General features: G+C 33.9%; 1 protein-coding gene and 1 long non-coding RNA gene across 3 annotated transcripts in view; both read left to right on the top strand.

The window, feature by feature from the left end:
* The window catches only part of LOC149892638 (uncharacterized), a 321,349-nt gene that overhangs the window by 195,597 nt on the left and 98,417 nt on the right, over nucleotides 1–27,335 (top strand). The gene's annotated exons all lie outside the window — the stretch shown is intronic.
* On the top strand, nucleotides 8,553–16,645 carry LOC149892644 (uncharacterized). The gene is made up of 5 exons (XM_090079836.1): nucleotides 8,553–8,624; nucleotides 11,600–14,620; nucleotides 14,877–14,942; nucleotides 15,204–15,260; nucleotides 15,418–16,645. Exons 2-5 carry the CDS (start codon nucleotides 11,629–11,631, stop codon nucleotides 15,735–15,737), a joined length of 3,435 nt encoding a protein of 1,144 aa, XP_089935962.1. The 5' UTR covers nucleotides 8,553–8,624; nucleotides 11,600–11,628; the 3' UTR covers nucleotides 15,738–16,645.

The following is a 27,335-nucleotide window of genomic DNA, read 5'->3' as shown; positions in this document are numbered from 1 at the left end:
AGTTTTGTGTTTTGTGATATCAAGCTACATAAACTAAACTTTAAAGAGGAAAACTACGCTAACCTTTCTTTGAAAAACTATTCAAAAACTACCTTTAACAAAGTAGCGAGGCTTTTTCTCTCTAACATACCTATATTTGCGCATAGGATTTTATTTAATTTAATGTAAACATACCTAGTAGATTATTATGTTGTTGGTTTTTTATGCAGTCTAACTTTAGCTTCATCTGTATTTTATTTTACGTTTATCTTATATTTTATTTTGTCTTTTTGAGCTTTGTGTTTTGTGATGTCAAGCTACATAAGCTAAACTTAAAAGAGGAAAGCTACGCTAACCTTTCTTTGAAAAACTATTCAAAAACTACCTTTAACAAAGTAGCGAGGCTTTTTCTCTCTAACATACCTATATTTGCGCATAGGATTTTATTTAATTTAATGTAAACATACCTAGTAGATTATTATGTTGTTGGTTTTTTATGCAGTCTAACTTTAGCTTCATCTGTATTTTATTTTACGTTTATCTTATATTTTATTTTGTCTTTTTGAGCTTTGTGTTTTGTGATGTCAAGCTACATAAGCTAAACTTAAAAGAGGAAAGCTACGCTAACCTTTCTTTGAAAAACTATTCAAAATCTACCTTTGAGATAATCTAAATTTAAAAGAGGAACACTGCGCTATTTTTGCTTTGAAAAAACTTTCGAAAACTACCTTATTCGATAGAGACAGCACACAAATTTAAAAGTTTGTATCTAGTCATCCACTTCTTCTACAGCAATGTAGCGAGGCTTTTTATGCACTTTTACTCTCTAACATACCTATATTTGCGCAAAGGATTTTATTTAACTCAATGTAAATATACATAGAAGAGTATTGTTACCCGTTTATTTTATGCAGCCTAACTTTAGTTTCATCTATATTTTATATTGCGTTTACCTTATATTTTGTCTTGCCTTTGTTACTTTTGTGTTTTGTTATGTCAAGCTTCATGATCCAATCTTAAAAAGGAAAACTGCGCTAACTTCTCATTGAAAAAGTACTCAAAAAGGACCTAAATCGATATAGATAGCTCACGATTTTAAAAAGTTGCATATAGTCATCTTCTTCTTCAGCAAAGTATCGAGGCTTTTTATGGACTTTTAATCTCTTATTTACCCAAATTTGCGCAAAGGACTTTACTTAATTCAACTTAAACATGTCTAGTAGATTATTAAGTTGTTTGTTTTTTATGCAGCCTAACTTTAGTTTCATTTATATTTTATTTTACGTTTATCTGATATTTTATCTTGTCTTTTTGTGTGTTGTTTTGTCAAGCTACATAAGCTAAACTTAAAAGTGGAAAACTACGCTAACCTTTCTTTGAAAATCTATTCAAAAACTGCCTTAGACATAAGGTAGATTTAAAAGAGGAAGACTGCGCTATTTTTGCTTTAAAAAAACTTTCGAAAAATACCTTAATCCATCGAGGTAGTACACGAATTTACAAAGTTGTATCTAGTCATCCACATCTTCTATAGCAAAGTAGCGAGGCTTTTTATGCACTTTTGAGTTCTAATTTATCTCTGTTTACGCAAATGGTTTTTGTTTATTTCTGTGTAATGATATACAAAAGAGTATTTTGTTAAAGATTATGCTGCAGGAGCTGCGTAAAAAAACTCTGGTGACCTTTCCTTAAGAAAAAAGCAACTGAGAGGCATGTGCGCTTTAGAAAATTCAAATCGCGATTCTTCAAATTAAAAGACGAAAAGAACGAACTTTAAAAGCTCTTACTAGACGTTTGTGTTTATGATAGGCAATGCAGTTTTAGATTTTATGCAGCCTAACATTTGTTTCATCTATATCTTATTTTACGTTTATCTTATACTTTATCTTGCCTTTTTGAGTTTAGTATTTTGTGATGTCATGCTAAATAAGCTAAACTTTGCTAATTTTTATTTGAAAAAATATTCAAAAACTACCTGAATTATAAGCTAGATCTAAAAGAGGAAAACTGCGCTAACTTTTCTTTGAAAAAATATTTAAAAACTACCTTAAACATAAGCTAGATCTAAAAGAGGAAAACTACGCTAACTTTTCTTTGAAAAAATATTCAAAAACTACCTTAAACATAAGCTAGATCTGAAAGAGAAAAACTACGCTAACTTTTCTTTGAAAAATTATTCAAAAACTACCTTAAACATAAGCTAGATCTGAAAGAGAAAAACTACGCTAACTTTTCTTTGAAAAATTATTCAAAAACTACCTTTAAACATGATTTAGATTTAAAAGATGAAAAATACACTAACATTTCTTTGAAAAAATATTTAAAAACTACCTTAAACATAAGCTATATCTAAAAGAGAAAAACTACGCTAACTTTTCTTTGAAAAATTATTCAAAAACTACCTTTAAACATGATTTAGATTTAAAAGATGAAAACTACACTAACATTACTTTGAAAAAATATTTAAAAACTACCTTAAACATAAGCTAGATCTAAAAGAGGAAAACTACGCTAACTTTTCTTTGAAAAAATATTCAAAAACTACCTTAAACATAAGCTAGATCTGAAAGAGAAAAACTACGCTAACTTTTCTTTGAAAAATTATTCAAAAACTACCTTTAAACATGATTTAGATTTAAAAGATGAAAACTACACTAACATTTCTTTGAAAAAATATTTAAAAACTACCTTAAACATAAGCTAGATCTAAAAGAGGAAAACTACGCTAACTTTTCTTTGAAAAAATATTTAAATACTACCTTAAACATAAGCTAGATCTAAAAGAGGAAAACTACGCTAACTTTTCTTTGAAAAAATATTCAAAAACTACCTTAAACAAGCTAGATCTGAAAGAGAAAAACTACGCTAACTTTTCTTTGAAAAATTATTCAAAAACTACCTTTAAACATGATTTAGATTTAAAAGATGAAAACTACACTAACATTTCTTTGAAAAAATATTTAAAAACTACCTTAAACATAAGCTAGATCTAAAAGAGGAAAACTACGCTAACTTTTCTTTGAAAAAATATTCAAAAACTACCTTAAACATAAGCTAGATCTGAAAGGGGAAAACTACGCTAACTTTTCTTTGAAAAAATATTCAAAAACTACCTTTAAACATGATTTAAATTTAAAAAAGGAAAACTACGCTAACATTTCTTTGAAAAAATATTTAAAAACTACCTTAAACATAAGCTAGATCTAAAAGAGGAAAACTACGCTAACTTTTCTTTGAAAAAATATTCAAAAACTACCTTAAACATAAGCTAGATCTGAAAGGGGAAAACTACGCTAACTTTTCTTTGAAAAAATATTCAAAAACTACCTTTAAACATGATTTAAATTTAAAAAAGGAAAACTACGCTAACATTTCTTTGAAAAAATATTTAAAAACTACCTTAAACATAAGCTAGATCTAAAAGAGGAAAACTACGCTAACTTTTCTTTGAAAAAATATTCAAAAACTACCTTAAACATAAGCTAGATCTGAAAGGGGAAAACTACGCTAACTTTTCTTTGAAAAAATATTCAAAAACTACCTTTAAACATGATTTAAATTTAAAAAAGGAAAACTACGCTAACATTTCTTTGAAAAAATATTCAAAAAGTACCTTAATCGAAAGAGATAGCACACGAATTTAAAAAGTTGCATCTAGTCATCCGTTTCTTCTTCATCATCAAAGTAGCACACGAATTTAAAAAGTTGCATCTAGTCATCCGTTTCTTCTTCATCAAAGTAGCGAGGCGTTTATGCACTTTTTATTCTCTAATTTATCTCTACTTACGCAAATGGCTTTTGTTTATTTCAATTTAAAAATTTTCAAAAGAGTATTTTGTTAAAGATTATGCTGCAGGAGCTGTGTAAAAAAACTCTGGTGACCTTTCCTTAAGAAAAAGCAACTAAAATAGATGTGCGCCGAAGAAAATCCAAATTGCGATTCACTAAATTAAAAGACAAAAACAACAAACTTTAAAAGTGAAACCATTTTTACAAGCGTATTTTGTAAAGATGAAATGTTCTTATTACATTCTAACGTTACGAAAAGGATTTTCTTCTGTTCAAATATTTATTACAATTTAAAGTGTTAAATAATGTTACAGAAACGACCTAAGACGCCTGTTATATTAATTTAAACGAACAAAATAGATAAAAAAAAAAGAAAAACTATCATTTAAAAAAAAAAGAAAAAAAGAAAAGAAATAGAAATTGAGGAAAAACAAAAATAAGAACTTCTAACAAAGAGCTTTTCTTTTTATTTTTCAGATTTTAGATGCTTAATTCCTTGGAATGAAAAGTTGAACTGATGACCCACTACTAAGGTTGTTCCTAGCCTTCCGTTCTCAAACTAGGCAATTCTGAGAGGCTGTTTGATTAAGTACCGTTGATAGTAGTATCGCACGTAAGAGACTTCTAAAACTCTGATTATTAATTCCTTGAATGAAGAGATGACTTCATACTCACTAACGAGGTTGTTCTTAGCCATCCGTTCTCAAACTATGCAAAACAGTGAAGTTGTTTGATTAAGTATCACAGTTTGCTGATTTGCACGTGCACCATTGCCGAAACTGTGATGCTTGGTTCCTTGATTGGATTGAAGAAGCTCATCACCATGCTTTTTACAAGCTGTCCGTTGTTATGTTTTGCAATTCAGTGGTTCTGTTTTGCAATTCATTTTCTGTTTGTTTAAGTACCATCGATGGTGGTGTCGTGCATGCAAACTTTCCGAAACTCTGATGCTTGTTTTTCTTGAATGGAGAGATGAGCTTATACTTTAGGTGACTTTTAAAACTGCAGTAATTAGTGCCTCGAATGGAAAAACGAACTCATTCATTACAGACCAAGGTTGTTCCTGGCCATCCGTTAACATATTAGGCAAAGGAGAAAGTTAGCTTTATTTGTCGTGCAGATTGTCCGCTTTGACGTAAAATGCGACAAATTTGCTGAACGCTCTGTTTGCGCCGCCCAAGAGTCATTCTGTTTCTGCGTTGCTAGCGTCTGTCGGCTAAATACAACTGTAGACTCCGCGCAAGCTTTTTCACCGCAAAAGTTGTACAGAGCCACACCGAAGGCTAAAATCGACTTTAAGGTCGAAGGTTAAAATCGACCCTAGAGCTTTGAAAACGACGTCACGAAATTTTCAAGTACATCATCGAAGAAAATTACGGCGGCCAGATGCGACTCTTAGTACTAACTCTTCTAATCTTAGTACGTTAAGCATTCCAGTCGAGAGATCAGACGTTTTTTCGTCACCTAAGAGACCGGCCGATCCGTTTGCGACGCTGCGGAAAGAAAGAAGATGGCAAACCACAGGGTTGTTACCGTAACAAACCTCCGTGAGTACCTCCATCTCGAATGGCTTTTGGGGAAACGTTCGTTTTAAACTCAAAGGGATGGTTGTTAAAGCTCACAAAAGCCTGGTTAACGATTTTCTAACGGCAGAGACCGTGTTTACAATGGATGCAGGCCGTTTGCCCGAGCCCAAAGCGCAAGACCTTTCGGAGAACTCCTCTAGGTCGATGCAACGAAACTACTAGACGCGTGCACCTAGCGGCACGTTACAACCGAAGGACGCCCCTCGTGGACACTATACGAACGCAATTTTTCATTGTCCCCAGGCTTCCAAACCGTAAAACCATCCCCCTCCAATCCTAACCCCGTAATTTTCTTACTCTTTCCCCCCCCCCCCCCCCACCCCTCTTAATAAAAAAAAAAAAGTTTCCTTCTCTCTTTTTTTCTAGCTTTTAGCCGGCCCTCCGCTAGAAGGGAATAGGGAGTAACGAAGGTTTGACATCAAAGTAGCGTTTCGTATAAGATTTGTTTGGAAAAATTTGACAATTTTTATGAAAGCCAAGCACTAGTTCAAACTGGAGATAATAAAACGAAGTCGAATGATCTCACTTCTCAAACCACTGAGCTGCCATTGGTCGGCAGTTTCATGTTTGGAGACTATTGAGCTGCCATTGGTCGGCTGTTTAATCGTTGCGATTGGTCGGCAGTTTTATCGTTGGAGACCATTGAGAGATATAAAAGGCACTTTTTTTTTTTTTTTGAGCACAACATTAAACGCTTAATCGTTAGATCTTGTTACAAAGGCACCCTTAGAATGCCGAATTGAAAAAAAAAAACAAAAACCAAAACAAACAGAAAAAAAAAAAAAAATGAAACCGAAACGGGCATTCTTTTGAGCATAACGTTAAAAGCTAAATCGTTAGAGGTTTTATTAAAAAGGCTCCTTTAGGATGCAAAAGACAAAAACGGAAAGTTTTGCTTTCCTGGCCACAAGCGATAAAATTGTTAGTAAAACGCACTCTAGCATTCTCACGTTTCAGACGTGACCCAATGTTCGAGTACTCGAACAGGTCCGCTCTACCGTGAATAAAGGTGGAACTAACACACACTACGAACTAGTCACTGTGTTGGTTTCCTGAAATTTCTACAGTCCATGAAACGTATCTTGTACAGAGTTCATAATTTTGGATCATGGGTGGGCTGCTCAAATGAGCACTCTGCCCAATTGAAACAAAGGAAAAAAAAGAAAAAAAAGAAAAAAGAAACCGAAACGGGCATTCTTTTGAGCATAACGTTAAAAGCTAAATCGTTAGATGTTTTATTAAAAAGGCACCTTTAGAATGCGATGTCCTAAAATATTTTCCTCGATATTTTAAAAAGTAAACAAATACAAAACTAAGCCTCACAACTGGCGACAACTTTCAATAAGCAAACAAAGCAACAACCTTCCTTTCGAATTCTTTATATTTTAAACGAAGACGAACAAACAAAAACACAAACAAAAACAAAAACACAAACAAAAACAAAAACACAAACAAAAACAAAAACACAAACAAAAACAAAAACACAAACAAAAACAAAAACACAAACAAAAACAAAAACACAAACAAAAACAAAAACAAAAACAAAAACGTGAGTCGACTGATTTCGCTCAACTGCCTTAGACGAGAAGTCATAAACGTTTGCTTGTGCCAGCAAATTGCAAATTAAGTTGTAAATGAACTGCACCGCAAAAGCTTAACCACAGTTTATTAAGCATATTAAGCCTTTGCTGACATGTTAGGACATTTTAAGCCTTTGCTATTATCATGAGGCTTTTGCTCCACGAGCCAAAAAAGTACGCTAGAGTTTGACAAACTGCATCGCGGTCGAAAAGTGTAATTACGCCAACACTTTTATCCGTTTTAAGCATTTCGTTTTCGCACGAACAACAATTAAAGCAGCTCGTTGAGCTTAACGACGTTCGTGTATTTTTTTTCGAAGCCAAAACTTCGGCTATAAGTAGAATGAAGAGGCACTTCGAAAAACAACAAAGCTGTTCGCAGTCGATAGCAACGAGCGACAACATCTCTGCGAGTCTGGCATCAAGGTAAACATTTTTTTTTACATTTTCATTTGTTAGTGCCACTTTTGTGTACATTATGTATTCAAAAATTTCTTGCTGACGCTAGATTTTTCGTTTTCAATGAACAACAGTTGCAACCTCTAGTCGTTTGCTAAAACAGCTTGCTAGGACAACCAAATCAATCATATGTTGTGAAAATTTCTTTTTGTTCAACTGACTAAGGAAGATCGAGCGAACGCTTTTTTTTTTATAACTTGTTTGTATCATATTGCTATTAAGAAAACAGCGTTGTGTATACTAAACGTGACATAATTGGCAATTATCCGTAACTAAAAATAAGATAGAAATTACAAACTTGATACCATATTTTAATTACTGTAACAAAACTAGACGTCATCGCGTGAGAAAATAAATGTTTATGACACATAACCTATTTTTTTGTTTTTTTTTTTCTTCTCTTTTTTCCTTTTAATCTCTTTTCTTTCGTCCAAAAAGCGTTTTGATTTTTGCCTCGCCACAAGCGATGAAATCGATAAAAAAACCTGCTCGGACATTCTCAATTCTCAACAACAAAAGCAATCAAAGTTCTAGCTCTCGAGCACGTGCGCCAACAGGTTGATGAAACCGTTCAAATATGCTCGATCGCTAGAATTTAAAAAAAGAAACAAGCCAGAAACAAACCAAAATAAAAAAAAGCCAAAAACAAAAATGGACATCTTTAGAACGCTTAAATTTTATAAAATATTTTCCTCTGCGTTTTTAACCAGCTAAACTGTCGTAAAGTTTTTTCGGTGCAGTTCATTTAAAAAACTTAGTTTTCAACTTTTAAACGTTTTAGACTTCTCGTTTAAGGCAGTCGAAAGAAATGAGTCGACTCACTCTCTCTCTCCCTTTTCGGTTTTGTTTTTGTTTACTTGTTTTTGTTTTTTCTTCGTTTGCCTTCGTTTGCCTTTGTTTGCTTTTGGAAAAGTTGTCGCCATGCGAGACTTAGTTTTTTTTTGGCTCAATTTGTGATTAAGTGAAGTTCTAGTCTTGAAAGTGTGCAAAGTGTGGGCCAATCTGGTGGCTGGAGTGATGACACGTGAATGCTGGAAATTCCAGACTTTGAGCGGATTCAGCGTACATAGAAAGAAAAAGTAACATTCACGTGGGTCTCTCCTAAGCTTGCCATTGGTCGGTCTGCTGGCCTTAAGTACCCCCCCCCCCCCTCAACGTCACGTTTGCTCAACTTTCTCGGTCTTTGGCGCCCAAAGAAAGCTCGAGGAAGGATAAAAATGGCGAGGTTTCGGTACAGCGTTTTCTGTTTTTCCTATTTGTTTTTGTTTGTTTGTTTGTTTGTTTCGTTTGTTTGTTTATTTATTTAATCGTTTTTTTGTTTGTTTCGTTCGTTTGTTTGTTTGTTTCGTTTGCTTCGTTTGTTTCGTGATGTTTTGTTTTCCCTTCTTGATGGCACAAAACAGAAGCAAACAAGACTTTCGGTTATGTTCGGTTATATTCGGTTCAATAAAAGTTTGTTGGTTTCTGCACAACAACAACAACAAAAGTCCCTCTGTCCCTCAAAAGCAGTTTCTCCTCTGTCCAAAAGAAGAGCTTCTTTGTAATCGATCTTGTCTGAATGCAGCTCTCCTTTTGCCTATAGGTTTTTATTCCAACCCTTTTGTTGTTGTTAGTGCCATGTTGTTGTTATTGTTATACTCTGTAAAAGCAGTTGTTGCTGTTGTACTTGTTTGTTGTTTCTAAAGACACTGTTGTTGCTGCTGTTTGCGCTGTTAGTAATCACCCACTTGGCTTGTATTTTTGTTTTTTGTTTTTTGTTTTATTTATAAACACTCTCTGAGTAAGTTTTTATGCTTGCAATGAGTGTTTGTTAATGTTCACCCACTTTGCTTGTTTATAATCTATTTTATTTTATCAACACTCTCTGAGTCAGTGATGGTGTTGCTGTTGTTTTTGTTAGAGCTGCAATGAGTGTTTGTTAATGTTCACACACTTTGCTTGTTTTGTTTTTATTTCTTTATTTTATCAACACCCTTTGAGCCAGTGATGCTGTTGCTGTTGTTTTTGTTATAGCTGCAATGAGTGTTGTTAATGTTCACCCACTTTGCTTGTTTTGTTTTTTTTAATTTATTTATTTTACCAACACCCTTTGAGCCAGTGATGCTGTTGCTGTTGTTTTTGTTATAGCTGCAATGAGTGTTGTTAATGTTCACCCACTTTGCTTGTTTTGTTTTTATTAATTTTTTTATTTTACCAACACCCTTTGAGCCAGTGATGCTGTTGCTGTTGTTTTTGTTATAGCTGCAATGAGTGTTTGTTAATGTTCACCCACTTTGCTTGTTTTGTTTGTGTTTTTGTTTTTGTTTATCAATACCCTTTGAGTCAGTGATGCTGTTTCTGTTGTCGTTGTTATAGTTGCAATGAGTCTTATTAATGTTCACCCACTTTGCTTGTTTTGTTTGTGTTTTTGTTTGTTTTTTTTTTCATCAACACCCTCCTAGTCAGTGATAGTGTTGCTGTTGTTTTTGTTATAGTTGCAATGAGTCTTAATAATATTCACCCACTTTGCTTGTTTTGTTTGTGTTTTTGTTAGCTTTTTTTTCATCAACACCCTCTGAGTCAGTGATAGTGTTGCTGTTGTCGTTGTTATAGTTGCAATGAGTCTTATTAATGTTCACCCACTTTGCTTGTTTTGTTTGTGTTTTTGTTTGTTTTTTTTTCATCAACACCCTCCTAGTCAGTGATAGTGTTGCTGTTGTTTTTGTTATAGTTGCAATGAGTCTTAATAATATTCACCCACTTTGCTTGTTTTGTTTGTGTTTTTGTTAGCTTTTTTTTCATCAACACCCTCTGAGTCAGTGATAGTGTTGCTGTTGTCGTTGTTATAGTTGCAATGAGTCTTATTAATGTTCACCCACTTTGCTTGCTTTGTTTGTGTTTTTGTTAGCTTTTTTTTCATCAACACCCTCTGAGTCAGTGATAGTGTTGCTGTTGTCGTTGTTATAGTTGCAATGAGTCTTATTAATGTTCACCCACTTTGCTTGCTTTGTTTGTGTTTTTGTTTTTGTTTATTAACACCCATTGAGTCAGTGATGCTGTTGCTGTTGTTGTTATTATAGTTGCAATGAGTGTTTGTTAATGCTCACCGACTTGGCTTGCTTTGTTTGTTTTTTGTTTTTTGTTTTATCAAAACCTTGTGAGTCAGTGATGCTGCTTTTGTTATTTTACTTGTAATTAGAGTTGTTACTGTTCAGCCGCTTTGGTTGTTTTTTAATCTATCTTATTTTATCACCACTCTCTGATTCGGTGATGATGTTGCTGATGCTGTTGTTGTTGTTTTACTTGCAATGATAGTTGTTACTGTTCAGCAACTTTGCTTTTATTCGTTTTTGTTTGTGTGTTTGTTAGTTGTTTTTTTTTTATCAATATCCTCTGAGTCAGTGATGCTGTTGCTGATGCTGCTGTTGCTGTAGTTGGTTTTTATGCTTGCAATGAGAGTTGTTACTGTTCACCCACTTTGCTTGTTTATAATCTATTTTATTTTGTTAACACTCTCTGAGTCAGTGATGTTGTTGTTGTTATTATGCTTGCAATGAGAGTTGTTACTGTTCACCCAGTTTGCTTGTTTTGTTTTTTTATTTGTTTTGTTTTTTTTTCTTTTTTGTTTTTGTTTTGTTTGTTTTTTTTATCAATACCCTCTGATTAAGTGATGCTGTTGCTGTTGTTATACATGCAATGGTTGTTGTTACTGTTCAGCCACTTTGCTTGTTTTTTTTAATCTGTTTTGTTTTTTCAACACTCTCTGAGTCAGTGATGCTGATGCTGTTGTTGTTATTATGCTTGCAATGAGAGTTGTTACTGTTGTAGTTATGTCTGTCATTTGTCCTTGTTAGCAAGTTCTATTTGCCCTCTCTTGCCTTTTTTCAACACAGTTTCTTTCTTTGAGTCATATGGTTGCGAGATCCTCTCAAACTCCATCTCTTTATTTATTTGTTTCTTTTTTTTTTCTCATTCTCCTTCTCATAATAGCAATCACTGTTGCCACCATGCATGTAATGCTAGTTGCTCTCGTTCTTCTTCTTTTGCTAGTGCAAGCTTTGTTTCTTCTTGTTGCTCTCTTTACTTTCTTCTTGCTCTTTTGCAGAGGACTCGAAAAAACACAGCTCTTCGCTGTAGTTGTGTTTCTCATCAATCCACGCAACATTCCAGGATTGGATACAGGCAGAAGAAAAAAAACTCTCACTAACTGTTTTCTTTTTTTTTTAGCTTAAACCGTTGCAAACAAACACCTGAACATGTCTTCTTCACAAGAAAACAACTCTGTTGTTGCTTCTTCTCCAAACTCTAAAGCAAAAAAAAAGAAAAGAAAGCAGTCACAAGAACAGAGAGACTTAAAGCTCAAAAACAAAGTCAGGGCCGCATTAGTTGCAGCGTGTGGCTCCGTAAACAGGGTTGTACCTTTCTATGGTACCAAGAAGAGGTACGCTGTTAGCTGTCCGATGCCTTTGTGCAAACATTCGTCCACAAGCATTAAAAGACACTTGACTAAAAAAGATCATTCTTGGACTTTGGATGAAGCTTCCATCTTTTACTCTGCAATGGTCAGGAAGTTTCAGCATGCTCGTCTCGAACGCAAGTCCGGCTGTCCAAAACCTTACCCCTGTTTGCAATGTTGGAAGTATTACGACCGACTGGACATACACTTGAAAGAGACTCATTTCTACGATTCCAAGATGATCAAACAAAAGATTGCAGAGGCAAAGCGATACGACAACGAGAAGCTCTATGTCCCTCAATTTATTCGACCTGCCTTCTTTGGTATTAAGCCAGTAGCTGAACAAGCGTCTGCATCAGGCTCTGCATCCTCTGCTCCTGGGCCTTCCTCCTCTTTTTCTTCTCCGGTTCTTTCCTCTGATCCTCTTTTAAGCTTGCCCTCACCAGTTGCTGGTTCGTCCGAGGCTCCTTCTGCAAACCAATGCACCTCTGTAGAAAACAAAGAGCTGAACACCGAATCCGTCCTTGACTCTGATTTCGATTCCTTAGAGCACTTGGTTTCCAGCTCCTATGTCTTGACCGAAGAAAAGAGACTCTTGTTTCAGCTGGACAAAGATGCTTTTCACTTTTATTACCAGTCAGCAGATGAGCTCTTCAGAGACTTTGAAAAGTGGCTTGTGGTAGCCAACAACAACACTTGGTCACAAGCAAAAATCTACAAAAATGCAGTTGTGGAAATATTGACTTGTTGTGACAGCACGTTGACGCTGCACCCAAACGCCCTCACCAATTCCAATGTTTTGGAGGATAGATACTTCTCCTTGCACTTTAAGAAAATTCAGCTCAATTCCAAGCTGAGTGAACTTGACCAAACAAAAGCCATGTCTTGTCACACGTTGTACAACCGCCTCGTCTCCCTTTGTCTCCTGTTTCGTTTCAGTGAAGCCAGAAACGTCTATTTCGGACTTTCTCATGAGGCCATCCGACGTTTGCGCTGCAAGGTGGATGAGTTGCGAAAAGTGCTGAGGCCCTTTCGTTCTTTGAGGAGGAGCCTTGTGAAAAGAAGAAAAAGCATCAACATCATCAATGTCAGTTTGCTGACCGAATATGGCAAGTCTGCATACGTAAGAGACTTAGTGGAATCGATTAGAAAGGCGTCTCTTCCGCTGACTAGAGACAATGCTGTGTCTCTACGAAACCATCTTCTGCTCTCTGTCACTGTAATTAACAGTTTAAGAAAATCTAACATTGCTCTTTTAAACATTAGAGACTACATGGCTGCTGAGAAGAGTGAGTGTGGATATTGCATTGTGCAAGAGCGCTACAAAACAGCATACAAGTACGGAGCCAAAAACATTCTAGTGCCGAACGACTTGAAAGTGTTGATCGATATTTATTTGCTGAGATACAGAGACCTTCTTGTCAACGACTCTCACTACATGGCTGCAGACACCAAGACTGTTTTGGAGTTGAGCGACTGCTACAGGCCCCTTTTTCCTTCGGTGAGAGCCAACAAAGACGAAGGTGTGACACTAGGTGCAACTAGAGTGCCTGTTTACCAGATGGGTTCCTCTGCTATCACCTCTAGCCTGACGTCCTGCTTCAGAAAAAGCCAAGTAAACATTCCCATGAAGCGTCTTACTCCCACTTGCATTCGCGGTTCGATAGCCACTTACTTTGCCAACAACAGCAAAGAAGATCGCGAGCGGTTTGCTACACTCTACATGAAGCACAGCAGACACACAATGGATAGCTTTTATGTGTCCCAGTGGAACGCTGCAGAGGAGTTGCGCTTTGCCCTGGGCATCGGACAGTCCTTCGGAGTCATAGAGTCTTTGACTGTTGAAAAGTCTGAGAGACCACCAAAGGAGGAGAAGGATGTGATGGACTGGCTCCGAACTAATGCAGAGGAGTACGGTTTTCATGATGTTGAGGACATTTTTGAGGAAGATTCAGACTCCGGTTCTGACTCTGAAGAATGTGCTGCTACTTTCGGTTGTACCACAGTGGTTCCATTTTCTCCAGCTGTAGAAAACAATGCTCCTTTAGAGGACAGCAACGAACATGTTGTAGATTTCTTGTGTGAACCTAGCTCAACTCCTGTTTCGTCTGTTCCTTCTGAACAAACAATCGCTGGTCCAGTTCTTGAACTATCCTCTGCTCTTGCACAACTAGTTCCTAATGAACAAGCTGTTTGTATGGATGTAGATCAGACTCTAGCTGTTCCTGTTGGCACAGCTTGTTCTCCTCTTGCATTAACATTATTTCCTGATGAACCGGATTTTATTGAACACCATGCACAACTTTCTCCAGTTTACTTTAGTGAGCAAGTGGTTGCCAAACCTGTTTCTGCTGCTCCTGCTGAACAAGTTGCTTTCAGTCCTTCAAAAGAGGTTTTTTCTGTTCTGCTGGAAACAGTGTCTAATGTTGCTTCACAGCAAGATAATCTTATGGCTGTCACACGTGTTTTCCATGCTCCTCCTGAAGCTGCTCTTCTTGAACCTGCTCTTCTTGAACCTGCTCTTCTTGAACCTGCTCATAAGCAAGTGGTTGCCAAACCTGTTCATGTTGCTCCTTCTCTGCAAGTTGTTTTTAATCCTTCAAAAGAGGTCTTTTCTGTTCCTCTGGCTCCTAATCTTGTTGCTCGTCAGCAAACGATGGCCAAACCCAGTTTGTTTCTTTCAGCTGTTCCAGTCCAACAGGCTGGTACTGTTCTTGAAAAACAGCCCTCACCTGGTGCTGTTCAATCTGTTGGTAGTCTATTTAGCCAAAGTCTTGCTTGTACATCCAGAGGTAAATTCTTTTTGATTTTTGATTTTTATGCAAATCTCAACACGCTTTCAAAAAATAAAAATGCCCAAATTAACTCCTTGCCCTATTGTTATTGTTAAAGCTGTAAAAAAAAAAAAAAAAAAGAAAAACAATAAAAAAAACAAAAAAAAAACAAAAAAAACAACACAGAAGTGTGTATGTATTTGTTGCAGGACTAATTCTGTGATTGCTTAAATGTTTACACAAGTGAATGATACTAAAACTGATTATGTTTTAGAAGTAAAAGATCCAAGAAGAAAAAAAATCAAGTTGGAAATGCCATCTTTTACTCAAGAACACATCGGTAATGTAAAACCTAATTTATACAAACATATATAAACACAAACCTCTTCTTGCACAATTTCAGATGGTTAACTGTTAATAAAAACTTGCCATCATTGCTAAGTGCACTTTTAGAAAGTTGTGTCTACCCGATTTCTAATGATGAAGTTAGAAACTTCACCGTTAGAAATCATGCACAGCTTGTTATTATCTCTAACACTTAGAAACTGTTGATGGTTTTTTTATGAATTAGAAAAATGAACATGGTTTTATTTTATTTCAGGATCAACTCAGCCAAGAACAAAGGAAAACAAAGCAGAAGTTAGCCAATGCCAATTAGGTAATCTTTCAAAAACCAGTTGTTGCTATCAGTGCAAACAATAAGGTCAACAAAAAAAAACAAATAAAAAAACAAAATTAATCTTGTCATGCTTCAGAACCAAATGAATATTCGATTTAATCTCTTTGTGTTATGACTTGAGTTTGTAAAATTTTAGATGAAATAGTTGAAAAGCTGAATGCTTGCCCTGGCCACAACGAATGGTTCAACACCAGAAGTTTTCCACGATGTGCAGCTTTGGTGTTGGCATACATCTTGCAAGACGTGTTTACAGATGTAAGCTCAAGTTGCTCGTACAAAGATTACCTTGGCATCTTGGCAAATCATAGCAGTGACAAGCTCATTCATGTCTTGCAAAAGTACTCCTACCGAAGCCATATTAAAGACAAAATTAAAAACATGAAGCTAAAAATTCAAAAAGAGGGTAGTTTAGAAAAGTTTGTTCAATATGGCAATATAGTGAGACCATTTATGTAGTTTAGAAAAGTTTGTTCAGTTTGGCAATAAAGATGGGCCTTTTGTGTAGTTTGTTTTCTCTATGCTTTTGCAAATATATTTATCTGTTTCGCTAAATACATAATAAACAAGAAGTTCTGTTAAACTGTTCTCACATTTCTTATTTAAAGATAGTTCAAACTTTTTTTATCTTTAAAAAAAAAAAAAAGTCGTTTTGTTATTCTGTTAACACTTTTAATAGAGTTGCATTTAGAATTATTTCTGATGTTTTTAAGAGTTTGTTAAAAAGCAAATTAATATTTTCTGTGATGTTAAACTGCATAAGTGAAATTTAAAAAAGGAAAACTGCTCCAACCATTTTTCGGAAAAAGAAATCAAAAAGTTCCTTATTTTAAAAGATCTAGACATCCATTTCTTCTTCAGCAAAATAGCGAGGCTTTTTTTATGAACTCTTACTCTCTATTTTTTCATATATTTACACAAAGGATTTTATTTAGTTCAATGTAAACATACATAGAAGTATATTATGTTTTTTTTTTGTTTTTTTTTTTTTTATGGTGTCTAACTTTTGTTTCACTTCTATTTTATTTTACGTTTATCTTGTATTTTATCATGCCTTATTGGTTTTTGCGTTTTGTGATGTCAAGCTGCGTAAGCTAAACTTAAAAGAGGAAAACTACGCTAACTTTTCTTTGAAAAAATATTCAAAAAGTACCTTAAAAGAGAAAGCACACGAATTTAAAAAGTTGTATCTTGCCATCCAATTCTTCTTCTGCAAAGTAGTGAGGCTTTTGCTCTCTAACTTATCTCTATTTACGCAAAGGGTTTTATTTCAATGTAAACACGTATAAAAGAATACTTTGTTAAAAATAATGTTAAAGGAGTTGCGTAAAAAAAACGTCTGAATAAACTTTCTTTACAAAAAAAAACAACTAAGAAACAAGCGCGCCTAAGAAAAACCAGATCGCGATTCACTAAGTCAATAGACGAAAGAAACAAACTTTAAAAAGTCTTTCTAGACAACAAATTCTATTTTTGGCAATGCAGTTTTTGTATTTATGCAACCTATCTTTTGTTTCACTTCTACTTTATTTTACGTTTACCTTGTATTTTGTCTTGCCTTTTTGCGTTTTGTGATGTCAAGCTACATAATCTAAACTTAAAAGAGGAAAACTAGGCTAGTAGAATATTATGTTGTTGGTTTTATATGCAGCCTAACTTTAGTTTCATCTATATTTTGTTTTGCGTTTATCTTATATTTTATCTTGTCTTTTTGAGTTTTGTGTTTTGTGATGTCAAGCTACATAAGCTAAACTTTAAAGAGGAAAACTACGCTAACCTTTTTTTGAAAAACTATTCAAAAACTACCTTTAACAAAGTAGCGGGGCTTTTTATGCACTTTTACTCTCTAACATACCTATATTTGCGCAGAGGATTTTATTTAACTCAATGTAAACATACGTAGAAAAATATTGTTACCCGTTTATTTTATGCAGCCTAACTTTAGCTTCATCTGTATTTTATTTTACGTTTATCTTATATTTTATTTTGTCTTTTTGAGTTTTGTGCTTTGTGATGTCAAGCTACATAAGCTAATGTTAAAAGAGGAAAACTACGCTAACCTTTTTTTGAAAAACTATTCAAAAACAACCTTTAACAAAGTAGCGAGGCTTTTTATGCACTTTTACTCTCTAACATACCTATATTTGCGCAGAGGATTTTATATAACTCAATGTAAACATACATAGAAAAATATTGTTACCCGTTTATTTCATGCAGCCTAACTTTAGCTTCATCTACATTTTATTTTACGTTTATCTTATATTTTATTTTGTCTTTTTGAGTTTTGTGTTTTGTGATGTCAAGCTACATAAGCTAATGTTAAAAGAGGAAAGCTACGCTAACCTTTCTTTGAAAAACTGTTCAAAAACTACCTTAGACATAATCTAGATTTAAAAGAGGAAGACTACGCTATTTTTGCTTTGAAAAAACTTTCGAAAACTACCTTAATCGATAGAGATAGCACACGATTTTAAAATGTTGTATCTAGTCATGCACTTCTTTTACACCAAAGTAGCGAGGCTTTCTATGCACTTTTACTCTCTAACATAGCTATTTTTGCGCAAACGGTTTTATTTATTTCAATTTAAACATGCCTAGTAGATTATTATGTTGTTGGTTTTTTATGCAGCCTAACTTTAGTTTCATCTATATTTTATTTTGCGTTTATCTTATATTTTATCTTGTCTTTTTGAGTTTTATATTTTGTGATGTCAAGCTACATAAGCTAAACTTTAAAGAGGAAATTTACGCTAACCTGTCTTTGAAAAACTATTCAAAAACTACCTTTAACAAAGTAGCGAGGCTTTTTATGCCTTTTTACTCTCTAGCATACCTATATTTGCGCAGAGGGTTTTATTTAATTCAACTTAAACATACCTGTTAGATTATTATGTTGTTGGTTTTTTATGCAGTCTAACTTAAGCTACATCTATTTTTCATGTTACGTTTGTCTTATATTTTATTTTATGTTTTTGTGTTCTGTGATGTCAAGCTACATAAGCTAATGTTAAAAGAGGAAAGCTACGCTAACCTTTCTTTGAAAAACTATTCGAAATCTATTTTTGAGATAATCTAGATTTAAAAGAGGAACACTACGCTAATTTTGCTTTGAAAAAACTCTCGAAAACTACCTTATTCGATAGAGATAGCACACAAATTTAAAAAAGTGTATCTAGTCATCCACTTCTTCTACAGCAAAGTAGCGAGGCTTTCTATGCACTTTTACTCTCTAACATTATGCATTTTACTCTCTATTTTTGCGCAAAGGGTTTTATTTAATTCAATTTAAACATGCCTAGTAGATATTTTATGTTGTTGGTTTTTTATGCAGCCTAACTTTAGCTACATCTATTTGTCTTATATTTTATTTTATGTTTTTGTGTTCTGTGATGTCAAGCTACATAAGCTAATGTTAAAAGAGGAAAGCTACGCTAACTTTTCTTTGAAAAACTATTCAAAATCTACCTTTGAGATAATCTAGATTTAAAAGAGGAACACTACGCTAATTTTGCTTTGAAAAAACATTCGAAAACTACCTTATATTTTATCTTGCCTTTGTTAGTTTTGTGTTTTATTATGTCAAGCTTCATAATCTAATCTTAAAAGAGGAAAACTGCGCTAACTTTCCATTGAAAAAGTACTCAAAAAGGACCTAAATCGATATAGATAGCTCACGATTTTAAAAAGTTGCATATAGTCATCTTCTTCAGCAAAGTATCGAGGCTTTTTATGGATTTTTACTTTAACAAAGTTGCGAGGCTTTTAATGCTTTTTTACTAACATACCTATATTTGCGCAAAGGATTTTATATAATTCAATTTAAACATGCCTAGTAGATTATTATGTTGTTAGTTTTTTATGCAGCTTATCTTTAGTTTCATTTATATTATGTTTTAGGTTTATCTTATATTTTATCTTATCTTTTTGAGTTTTGTGTTTTGTGATGCCAAGAATTTTAAGCTAAACTTAAAAGAGGAATGCTACGCTAACCTTTCTTTGAAAATCTATTCATAAACTACCTTAGACAAAAGCTAGATTTAAAAGAGGAAAACTACGCTATTTTTGCTTTGAAAAAACTTTCGAAAACCACCTTAATCGATAGAGATAGCACACAATTTTAAAAAGTTGCATATAGTCATCCACTTCTTCTGCAGCAAAGTAGCGATGCTTTTTATGCACTTTTTCTCACTAGTTTGCTTATATTTACGCAAAGGAATTCATTTAATTCAATCCAAGCATATATAGAAGATTATTATGCTATGATTTTTTTTTTCTTTTATGCAGCCTAACAATTATTTCACCTATATTTTATTTTACGATTAACTTTTATCTTACTTTTCTTTTTTGAGTTTTGTGTTTTGTGATATCAAGCTACATAAACTAAACTTTAAAGAGGAAAACTACGCTAACCTTTCTTTGAAAAACTATTCAAAAACTACCTTTAACAAAGTAGCGAGGCTTTTTCTCTCTAACATACCTATATTTGCGCATAGGATTTTATTTAATTTAATGTAAACATACCTAGTAGATTATTATGTTGTTGGTTTTTTATGCAGTCTAACTTTAGCTTCATCTGTATTTTATTTTACGTTTATCTTATATTTTATTTTGTCTTTTTGAGCTTTGTGTTTTGTGATGTCAAGCTACATAAGCTAAACTTAAAAGAGGAAAGCTACGCTAACCTTTCTTTGAAAAACTATTCAAAAACTACCTTTAACAAAGTAGCGAGGCTTTTTCTCTCTAACATACCTATATTTGCGCATAGGATTTTATTTAATTTAATGTAAACATACCTAGTAGATTATTATGTTGTTGGTTTTTTATGCAGTCTAACTTTAGCTTCATCTGTATTTTATTTTACGTTTATCTTATATTTTATTTTGTCTTTTTGAGCTTTGTGTTTTGTGATGTCAAGCTACATAAGCTAAACTTAAAAGAGGAAAGCTACGCTAACCTTTCTTTGAAAAACTATTCAAAATCTACCTTTGAGATAATCTAAATTTAAAAGAGGAACACTGCGCTATTTTTGCTTTGAAAAAACTTTCGAAAACTACCTTATTCGATAGAGACAGCACACAAATTTAAAAGTTTGTATCTAGTCATCCACTTCTTCTACAGCAATGTAGCGAGGCTTTTTATGCACTTTTACTCTCTAACATACCTATATTTGCGCAAAGGATTTTATTTAACTCAATGTAAATATACATAGAAGAGTATTGTTACCCGTTTATTTTATGCAGCCTAACTTTAGTTTCATCTATATTTTATATTGCGTTTACCTTATATTTTGTCTTGCCTTTGTTACTTTTGTGTTTTGTTATGTCAAGCTTCATGATCCAATCTTAAAAGAGGAAAACTGCGCTAACTTCTCATTGAAAAAGTACTCAAAAAGGACCTAAATCGATATAGATAGCTCACGATTTTAAAAAGTTGCATATAGTCATCTTCTTCTTCAGCAAAGTATCGAGGCTTTTTATGGACTTTTAATCTCTTATTTACCCAAATTTGCGCAAAGGACTTTACTTAATTCAACTTAAACATGTCTAGTAGATTATTAAGTTGTTTGTTTTTTATGCAGCCTAACTTTAGTTTCATTTATATTTTATTTTACGTTTATCTGATATTTTATCTTGTCTTTTTGTGTGTTGTTTTGTCAAGCTACATAAGCTAAACTTAAAAGTGGAAAACTACGCTAACCTTTCTTTGAAAATCTATTCAAAAACTGCCTTAGACATAAGGTAGATTTAAAAGAGGAAGACTGCGCTATTTTTGCTTTAAAAAAACTTTCGAAAAATACCTTAATCCATCGAGGTAGTACACGAATTTACAAAGTTGTATCTAGTCATCCACATCTTCTATAGCAAAGTAGCGAGGCTTTTTATGCACTTTTGAGTTCTAATTTATCTCTGTTTACGCAAATGGTTTTTGTTTATTTCTGTGTAATGATATACAAAAGAGTATTTTGTTAAAGATTATGCTGCAGGAGCTGCGTAAAAAAACTCTGGTGACCTTTCCTTAAGAAAAAAGCAACTGAGAGGCATGTGCGCTTTAGAAAATTCAAATCGCGATTCTTCAAATTAAAAGACGAAAAGAACGAACTTTAAAAGCTCTTACTAGACGTTTGTGTTTATGATAGGCAATGCAGTTTTAGATTTTATGCAGCCTAACATTTGTTTCATCTATATCTTATTTTACGTTTATCTTATACTTTATCTTGCCTTTTTGAGTTTAGTATTTTGTGATGTCATGCTAAATAAGCTAAACTTTGCTAATTTTTATTTGAAAAAATATTCAAAAACTACCTGAATTATAAGCTAGATCTAAAAGAGGAAAACTGCGCTAACTTTTCTTTGAAAAAATATTTAAAAACTACCTTAAACATAAGCTAGATCTAAAAGAGGAAAACTACGCTAACTTTTCTTTGAAAAAATATTCAAAAACTACCTTAAACATAAGCTAGATCTGAAAGAGAAAAACTACGCTAACTTTTCTTTGAAAAATTATTCAAAAACTACCTTAAACATAAGCTAGATCTGAAAGAGAAAAACTACGCTAACTTTTCTTTGAAAAATTATTCAAAAACTACCTTTAAACATGATTTAGATTTAAAAGATGAAAAATACACTAACATTTCTTTGAAAAAATATTTAAAAACTACCTTAAACATAAGCTATATCTAAAAGAGAAAAACTACGCTAACTTTTCTTTGAAAAATTATTCAAAAACTACCTTTAAACATGATTTAGATTTAAAAGATGAAAACTACACTAACATTACTTTGAAAAAATATTTAAAAACTACCTTAAACATAAGCTAGATCTAAAAGAGGAAAACTACGCTAACTTTTCTTTGAAAAAATATTCAAAAACTACCTTAAACATAAGCTAGATCTGAAAGAGAAAAACTACGCTAACTTTTCTTTGAAAAATTATTCAAAAACTACCTTTAAACATGATTTAGATTTAAAAGATGAAAACTACACTAACATTTCTTTGAAAAAATATTTAAAAACTACCTTAAACATAAGCTAGATCTAAAAGAGGAAAACTACGCTAACTTTTCTTTGAAAAAATATTTAAATACTACCTTAAACATAAGCTAGATCTAAAAGAGGAAAACTACGCTAACTTTTCTTTGAAAAAATATTCAAAAACTACCTTAAACAAGCTAGATCTGAAAGAGAAAAACTACGCTAACTTTTCTTTGAAAAATTATTCAAAAACTACCTTTAAACATGATTTAGATTTAAAAGATGAAAACTACACTAACATTTCTTTGAAAAAATATTTAAAAACTACCTTAAACATAAGCTAGATCTAAAAGAGGAAAACTACGCTAACTTTTCTTTGAAAAAATATTCAAAAACTACCTTAAACATAAGCTAGATCTGAAAGGGGAAAACTACGCTAACTTTTCTTTGAAAAAATATTCAAAAACTACCTTTAAACATGATTTAAATTTAAAAAAGGAAAACTACGCTAACATTTCTTTGAAAAAATATTTAAAAACTACCTTAAACATAAGCTAGATCTAAAAGAGGAAAACTACGCTAACTTTTCTTTGAAAAAATATTCAAAAACTACCTTAAACATAAGCTAGATCTGAAAGGGGAAAACTACGCTAACTTTTCTTTGAAAAAATATTCAAAAACTACCTTTAAACATGATTTAAATTTAAAAAAGGAAAACTACGCTAACATTTCTTTGAAAAAATATTTAAAAACTACCTTAAACATAAGCTAGATCTAAAAGAGGAAAACTACGCTAACTTTTCTTTGAAAAAATATTCAAAAACTACCTTAAACATAAGCTAGATCTGAAAGGGGAAAACTACGCTAACTTTTCTTTGAAAAAATATTCAAAAACTACCTTTAAACATGATTTAAATTTAAAAAAGGAAAACTACGCTAACATTTCTTTGAAAAAATATTCAAAAAGTACCTTAATCGAAAGAGATAGCACACGAATTTAAAAAGTTGCATCTAGTCATCCGTTTCTTCTTCATCATCAAAGTAGCACACGAATTTAAAAAGTTGCATCTAGTCATCCGTTTCTTCTTCATCAAAGTAGCGAGGCGTTTATGCACTTTTTATTCTCTAATTTATCTCTACTTACGCAAATGGCTTTTGTTTATTTCAATTTAAAAATTTTCAAAAGAGTATTTTGTTAAAGATTATGCTGCAGGAGCTGTGTAAAAAAACTCTGGTGACCTTTCCTTAAGAAAAAGCAACTAAAATAGATGTGCGCCGAAGAAAATCCAAATTGCGATTCACTAAATTAAAAGACAAAAACAACAAACTTTAAAAGTGAAACCATTTTTACAAGCGTATTTTGTAAAGATGAAATGTTCTTATTACATTCTAACGTTACGAAAAGGATTTTCTTCTGTTCAAATATTTATTACAATTTAAAGTGTTAAATAATGTTACAGAAACGACCTAAGACGCCTGTTATATTAATTTAAACGAACAAAATAGATAAAAAAAAAAGAAAAACTATCATTTAAAAAAAAAAGAAAAAAAGAAAAGAAATAGAAATTGAGGAAAAACAAAAATAAGAACTTCTAACAAAGAGCTTTTCTTTTTATTTTTCAGATTTTAGATGCTTAATTCCTTGGAATGAAAAGTTGAACTGATGACCCACTACTAAGGTTGTTCCTAGCCTTCCGTTCTCAAACTAGGCAATTCTGAGAGGCTGTTTGATTAAGTACCGTTGATAGTAGTATCGCACGTAAGAGACTTCTAAAACTCTGATTATTAATTCCTTGAATGAAGAGATGACTTCATACTCACTAACGAGGTTGTTCTTAGCCATCCGTTCTCAAACTATGCAAAACAGTGAAGTTGTTTGATTAAGTATCACAGTTTGCTGATTTGCACGTGCACCATTGCCGAAACTGTGATGCTTGGTTCCTTGATTGGATTGAAGAAGCTCATCACCATGCTTTTTACAAGCTGTCCGTTGTTATGTTTTGCAATTCAGTGGTTCTGTTTTGCAATTCATTTTCTGTTTGTTTAAGTACCATCGATGGTGGTGTCGTGCATGCAAACTTTCCGAAACTCTGATGCTTGTTTTTCTTGAATGGAGAGATGAGCTTATACTTTAGGTGACTTTTAAAACTGCAGTAATTAGTGCCTCGAATGGAAAAACGAACTCATTCATTACAGACCAAGGTTGTTCCTGGCCATCCGTTAACATATTAGGCAAAGGAGAAAGTTAGCTTTATTTGTCGTGCAGATTGTCCGCTTTGACGTAAAATGCGACAAATTTGCTGAACGCTCTGTTTGCGCCGCCCAAGAGTCATTCTGTTTCTGCGTTGCTAGCGTCTGTCGGCTAAATACAACTGTAGACTCCGCGCAAGCTTTTTCACCGCAAAAGTTGTACAGAGCCACACCGAAGGCTAAAATCGACTTTAAGGTCGAAGGTTAAAATCGACCCTAGAGCTTTGAAAACGACGTCACGAAATTTTCAAGTACATCATCGAAGAAAATTACGGCGGCCAGATGCGACTCTTAGTACTAACTCTTCTAATCTTAGTACGTTAAGCATTCCAGTCGAGAGATCAGACGTTTTTTCGTCACCTAAGAGACCGGCCGATCCGTTTGCGACGCTGCGGAAAGAAAGAAGATGGCAAACCACAGGGTTGTTACCGTAACAAACCTCCGTGAGTACCTCCATCTCGAATGGCTTTTGGGGAAACGTTCGTTTTAAACTCAAAGGGATGGTTGTTAAAGCTCACAAAAGCCTGGTTAACGATTTTCTAACGGCAGAGACCGTGTTTACAATGGATGCAGGCCGTTTGCCCGAGCCCAAAGCGCAAGACCTTTCGGAGAACTCCTCTAGGTCGATGCAACGAAACTACTAGACGCGTGCACCTAGCGGCACGTTACAACCGAAGGACGCCCCTCGTGGACACTATACCCTAACCCTAACCCTAACCCTAACCCTAACCCTAACCCTAACCCTAACCCTAACCCTAACCCTAACCCTAACCCTAACCCTAACCCTAACCCTAACCCTAACCCTAACCCTAACCCTAACGAACGCAATTTTTCATTGTCCCCAGGCTTCCAAACCGTAAAACCATCCCCCTCCAATCCTAACCCCGTAATTTTCTTACTCTTTCCCCCCCCCCCCCCCCACCCCTCTTAATAAAAAAAAAAAAGTTTCCTTCTCTCTTTTTTTCTAGCTTTTAGCCGGCCCTCCGCTAGAAGGGAATAGGGAGTAACGAAGGTTTGACATCAAAGTAGCGTTTCGTATAAGATTTGTTTGGAAAAATTTGACAATTTTTATGAAAGCCAAGCACTAGTTCAAACTGGAGATAATAAAACGAAGTCGAATGATCTCACTTCTCAAACCACTGAGCTGCCATTGGTCGGCAGTTTCATGTTTGGAGACTATTGAGCTGCCATTGGTCGGCTGTTTAATCGTTGCGATTGGTCGGCAGTTTTATCGTTGGAGACCATTGAGAGATATAAAAGGCACTTTTTTTTTTTTTTTGAGCACAACATTAAACGCTTAATCGTTAGATCTTGTTACAAAGGCACCCTTAGAATGCCGAATTGAAAAAAAAAAACAAAAACCAAAACAAACAGAAAAAAAAAAAAAAATGAAACCGAAACGGGCATTCTTTTGAGCATAACGTTAAAAGCTAAATCGTTAGAGGTTTTATTAAAAAGGCTCCTTTAGGATGCAAAAGACAAAAACGGAAAGTTTTGCTTTCCTGGCCACAAGCGATAAAATTGTTAGTAAAACGCACTCTAGCATTCTCACGTTTCAGACGTGACCCAATGTTCGAGTACTCGAACAGGTCCGCTCTACCGTGAATAAAGGTGGAACTAACACACACTACGAACTAGTCACTGTGTTGGTTTCCTGAAATTTCTACAGTCCATGAAACGTATCTTGTACAGAGTTCATAATTTTGGATCATGGGTGGGCTGCTCAAATGAGCACTCTGCCCAATTGAAACAAAGGAAAAAAAAGAAAAAAAAGAAAAAAGAAACCGAAACGGGCATTCTTTTGAGCATAACGTTAAAAGCTAAATCGTTAGATGTTTTATTAAAAAGGCACCTTTAGAATGCGATGTCCTAAAATATTTTCCTCGATATTTTAAAAAGTAAACAAATACAAAACTAAGCCTCACAACTGGCGACAACTTTCAATAAGCAAACAAAGCAACAACCTTCCTTTCGAATTCTTTATATTTTAAACGAAGACGAACAAACAAAAACACAAACAAAAACAAAAACACAAACAAAAACAAAAACACAAACAAAAACAAAAACACAAACAAAAACAAAAACACAAACAAAAACAAAAACACAAACAAAAACAAAAACACAAACAAAAACAAAAACAAAAACAAAAACGTGAGTCGACTGATTTCGCTCAACTGCCTTAGACGAGAAGTCATAAACGTTTGCTTGTGCCAGCAAATTGCAAATTAAGTTGTAAATGAACTGCACCGCAAAAGCTTAACCACAGTTTATTAAGCATATTAAGCCTTTGCTGACATGTTAGGACATTTTAAGCCTTTGCTATTATCATGAGGCTTTTGCTCCACGAGCCAAAAAAGTACGCTAGAGTTTGACAAACTGCATCGCGGTCGAAAAGTGTAATTACGCCAACACTTTTATCCGTTTTAAGCATTTCGTTTTCGCACGAACAACAATTAAAGCAGCTCGTTGAGCTTAACGACGTTCGTGTATTTTTTTTCGAAGCCAAAACTTCGGCTATAAGTAGAATGAAGAGGCACTTCGAAAAACAACAAAGCTGTTCGCAGTCGATAGCAACGAGCGACAACATCTCTGCGAGTCTGGCATCAAGGTAAACATTTTTTTTTACATTTTCATTTGTTAGTGCCACTTTTGTGTACATTATGTATTCAAAAATTTCTTGCTGACGCTAGATTTTTCGTTTTCAATGAACAACAGTTGCAACCTCTAGTCGTTTGCTAAAACAGCTTGCTAGGACAACCAAATCAATCATATGTTGTGAAAATTTCTTTTTGTTCAACTGACTAAGGAAGATCGAGCGAACGCTTTTTTTTTTATAA

The sequence above is a fragment of the Hydra viridissima genome, unplaced genomic scaffold (genome assembly GCF_058129835.1).
Source record: "Hydra viridissima isolate aposymbiotic clone 2 unplaced genomic scaffold, HvirCarnegie_v1 scaffold_2, whole genome shotgun sequence".
Lineage (NCBI taxonomy): Eukaryota > Metazoa > Cnidaria > Hydrozoa > Anthoathecata > Hydridae > Hydra > Hydra viridissima.
Note: the sequence above shows the minus strand (reverse complement) of the source record. Positions and strands in the feature narration are given on the sequence as shown.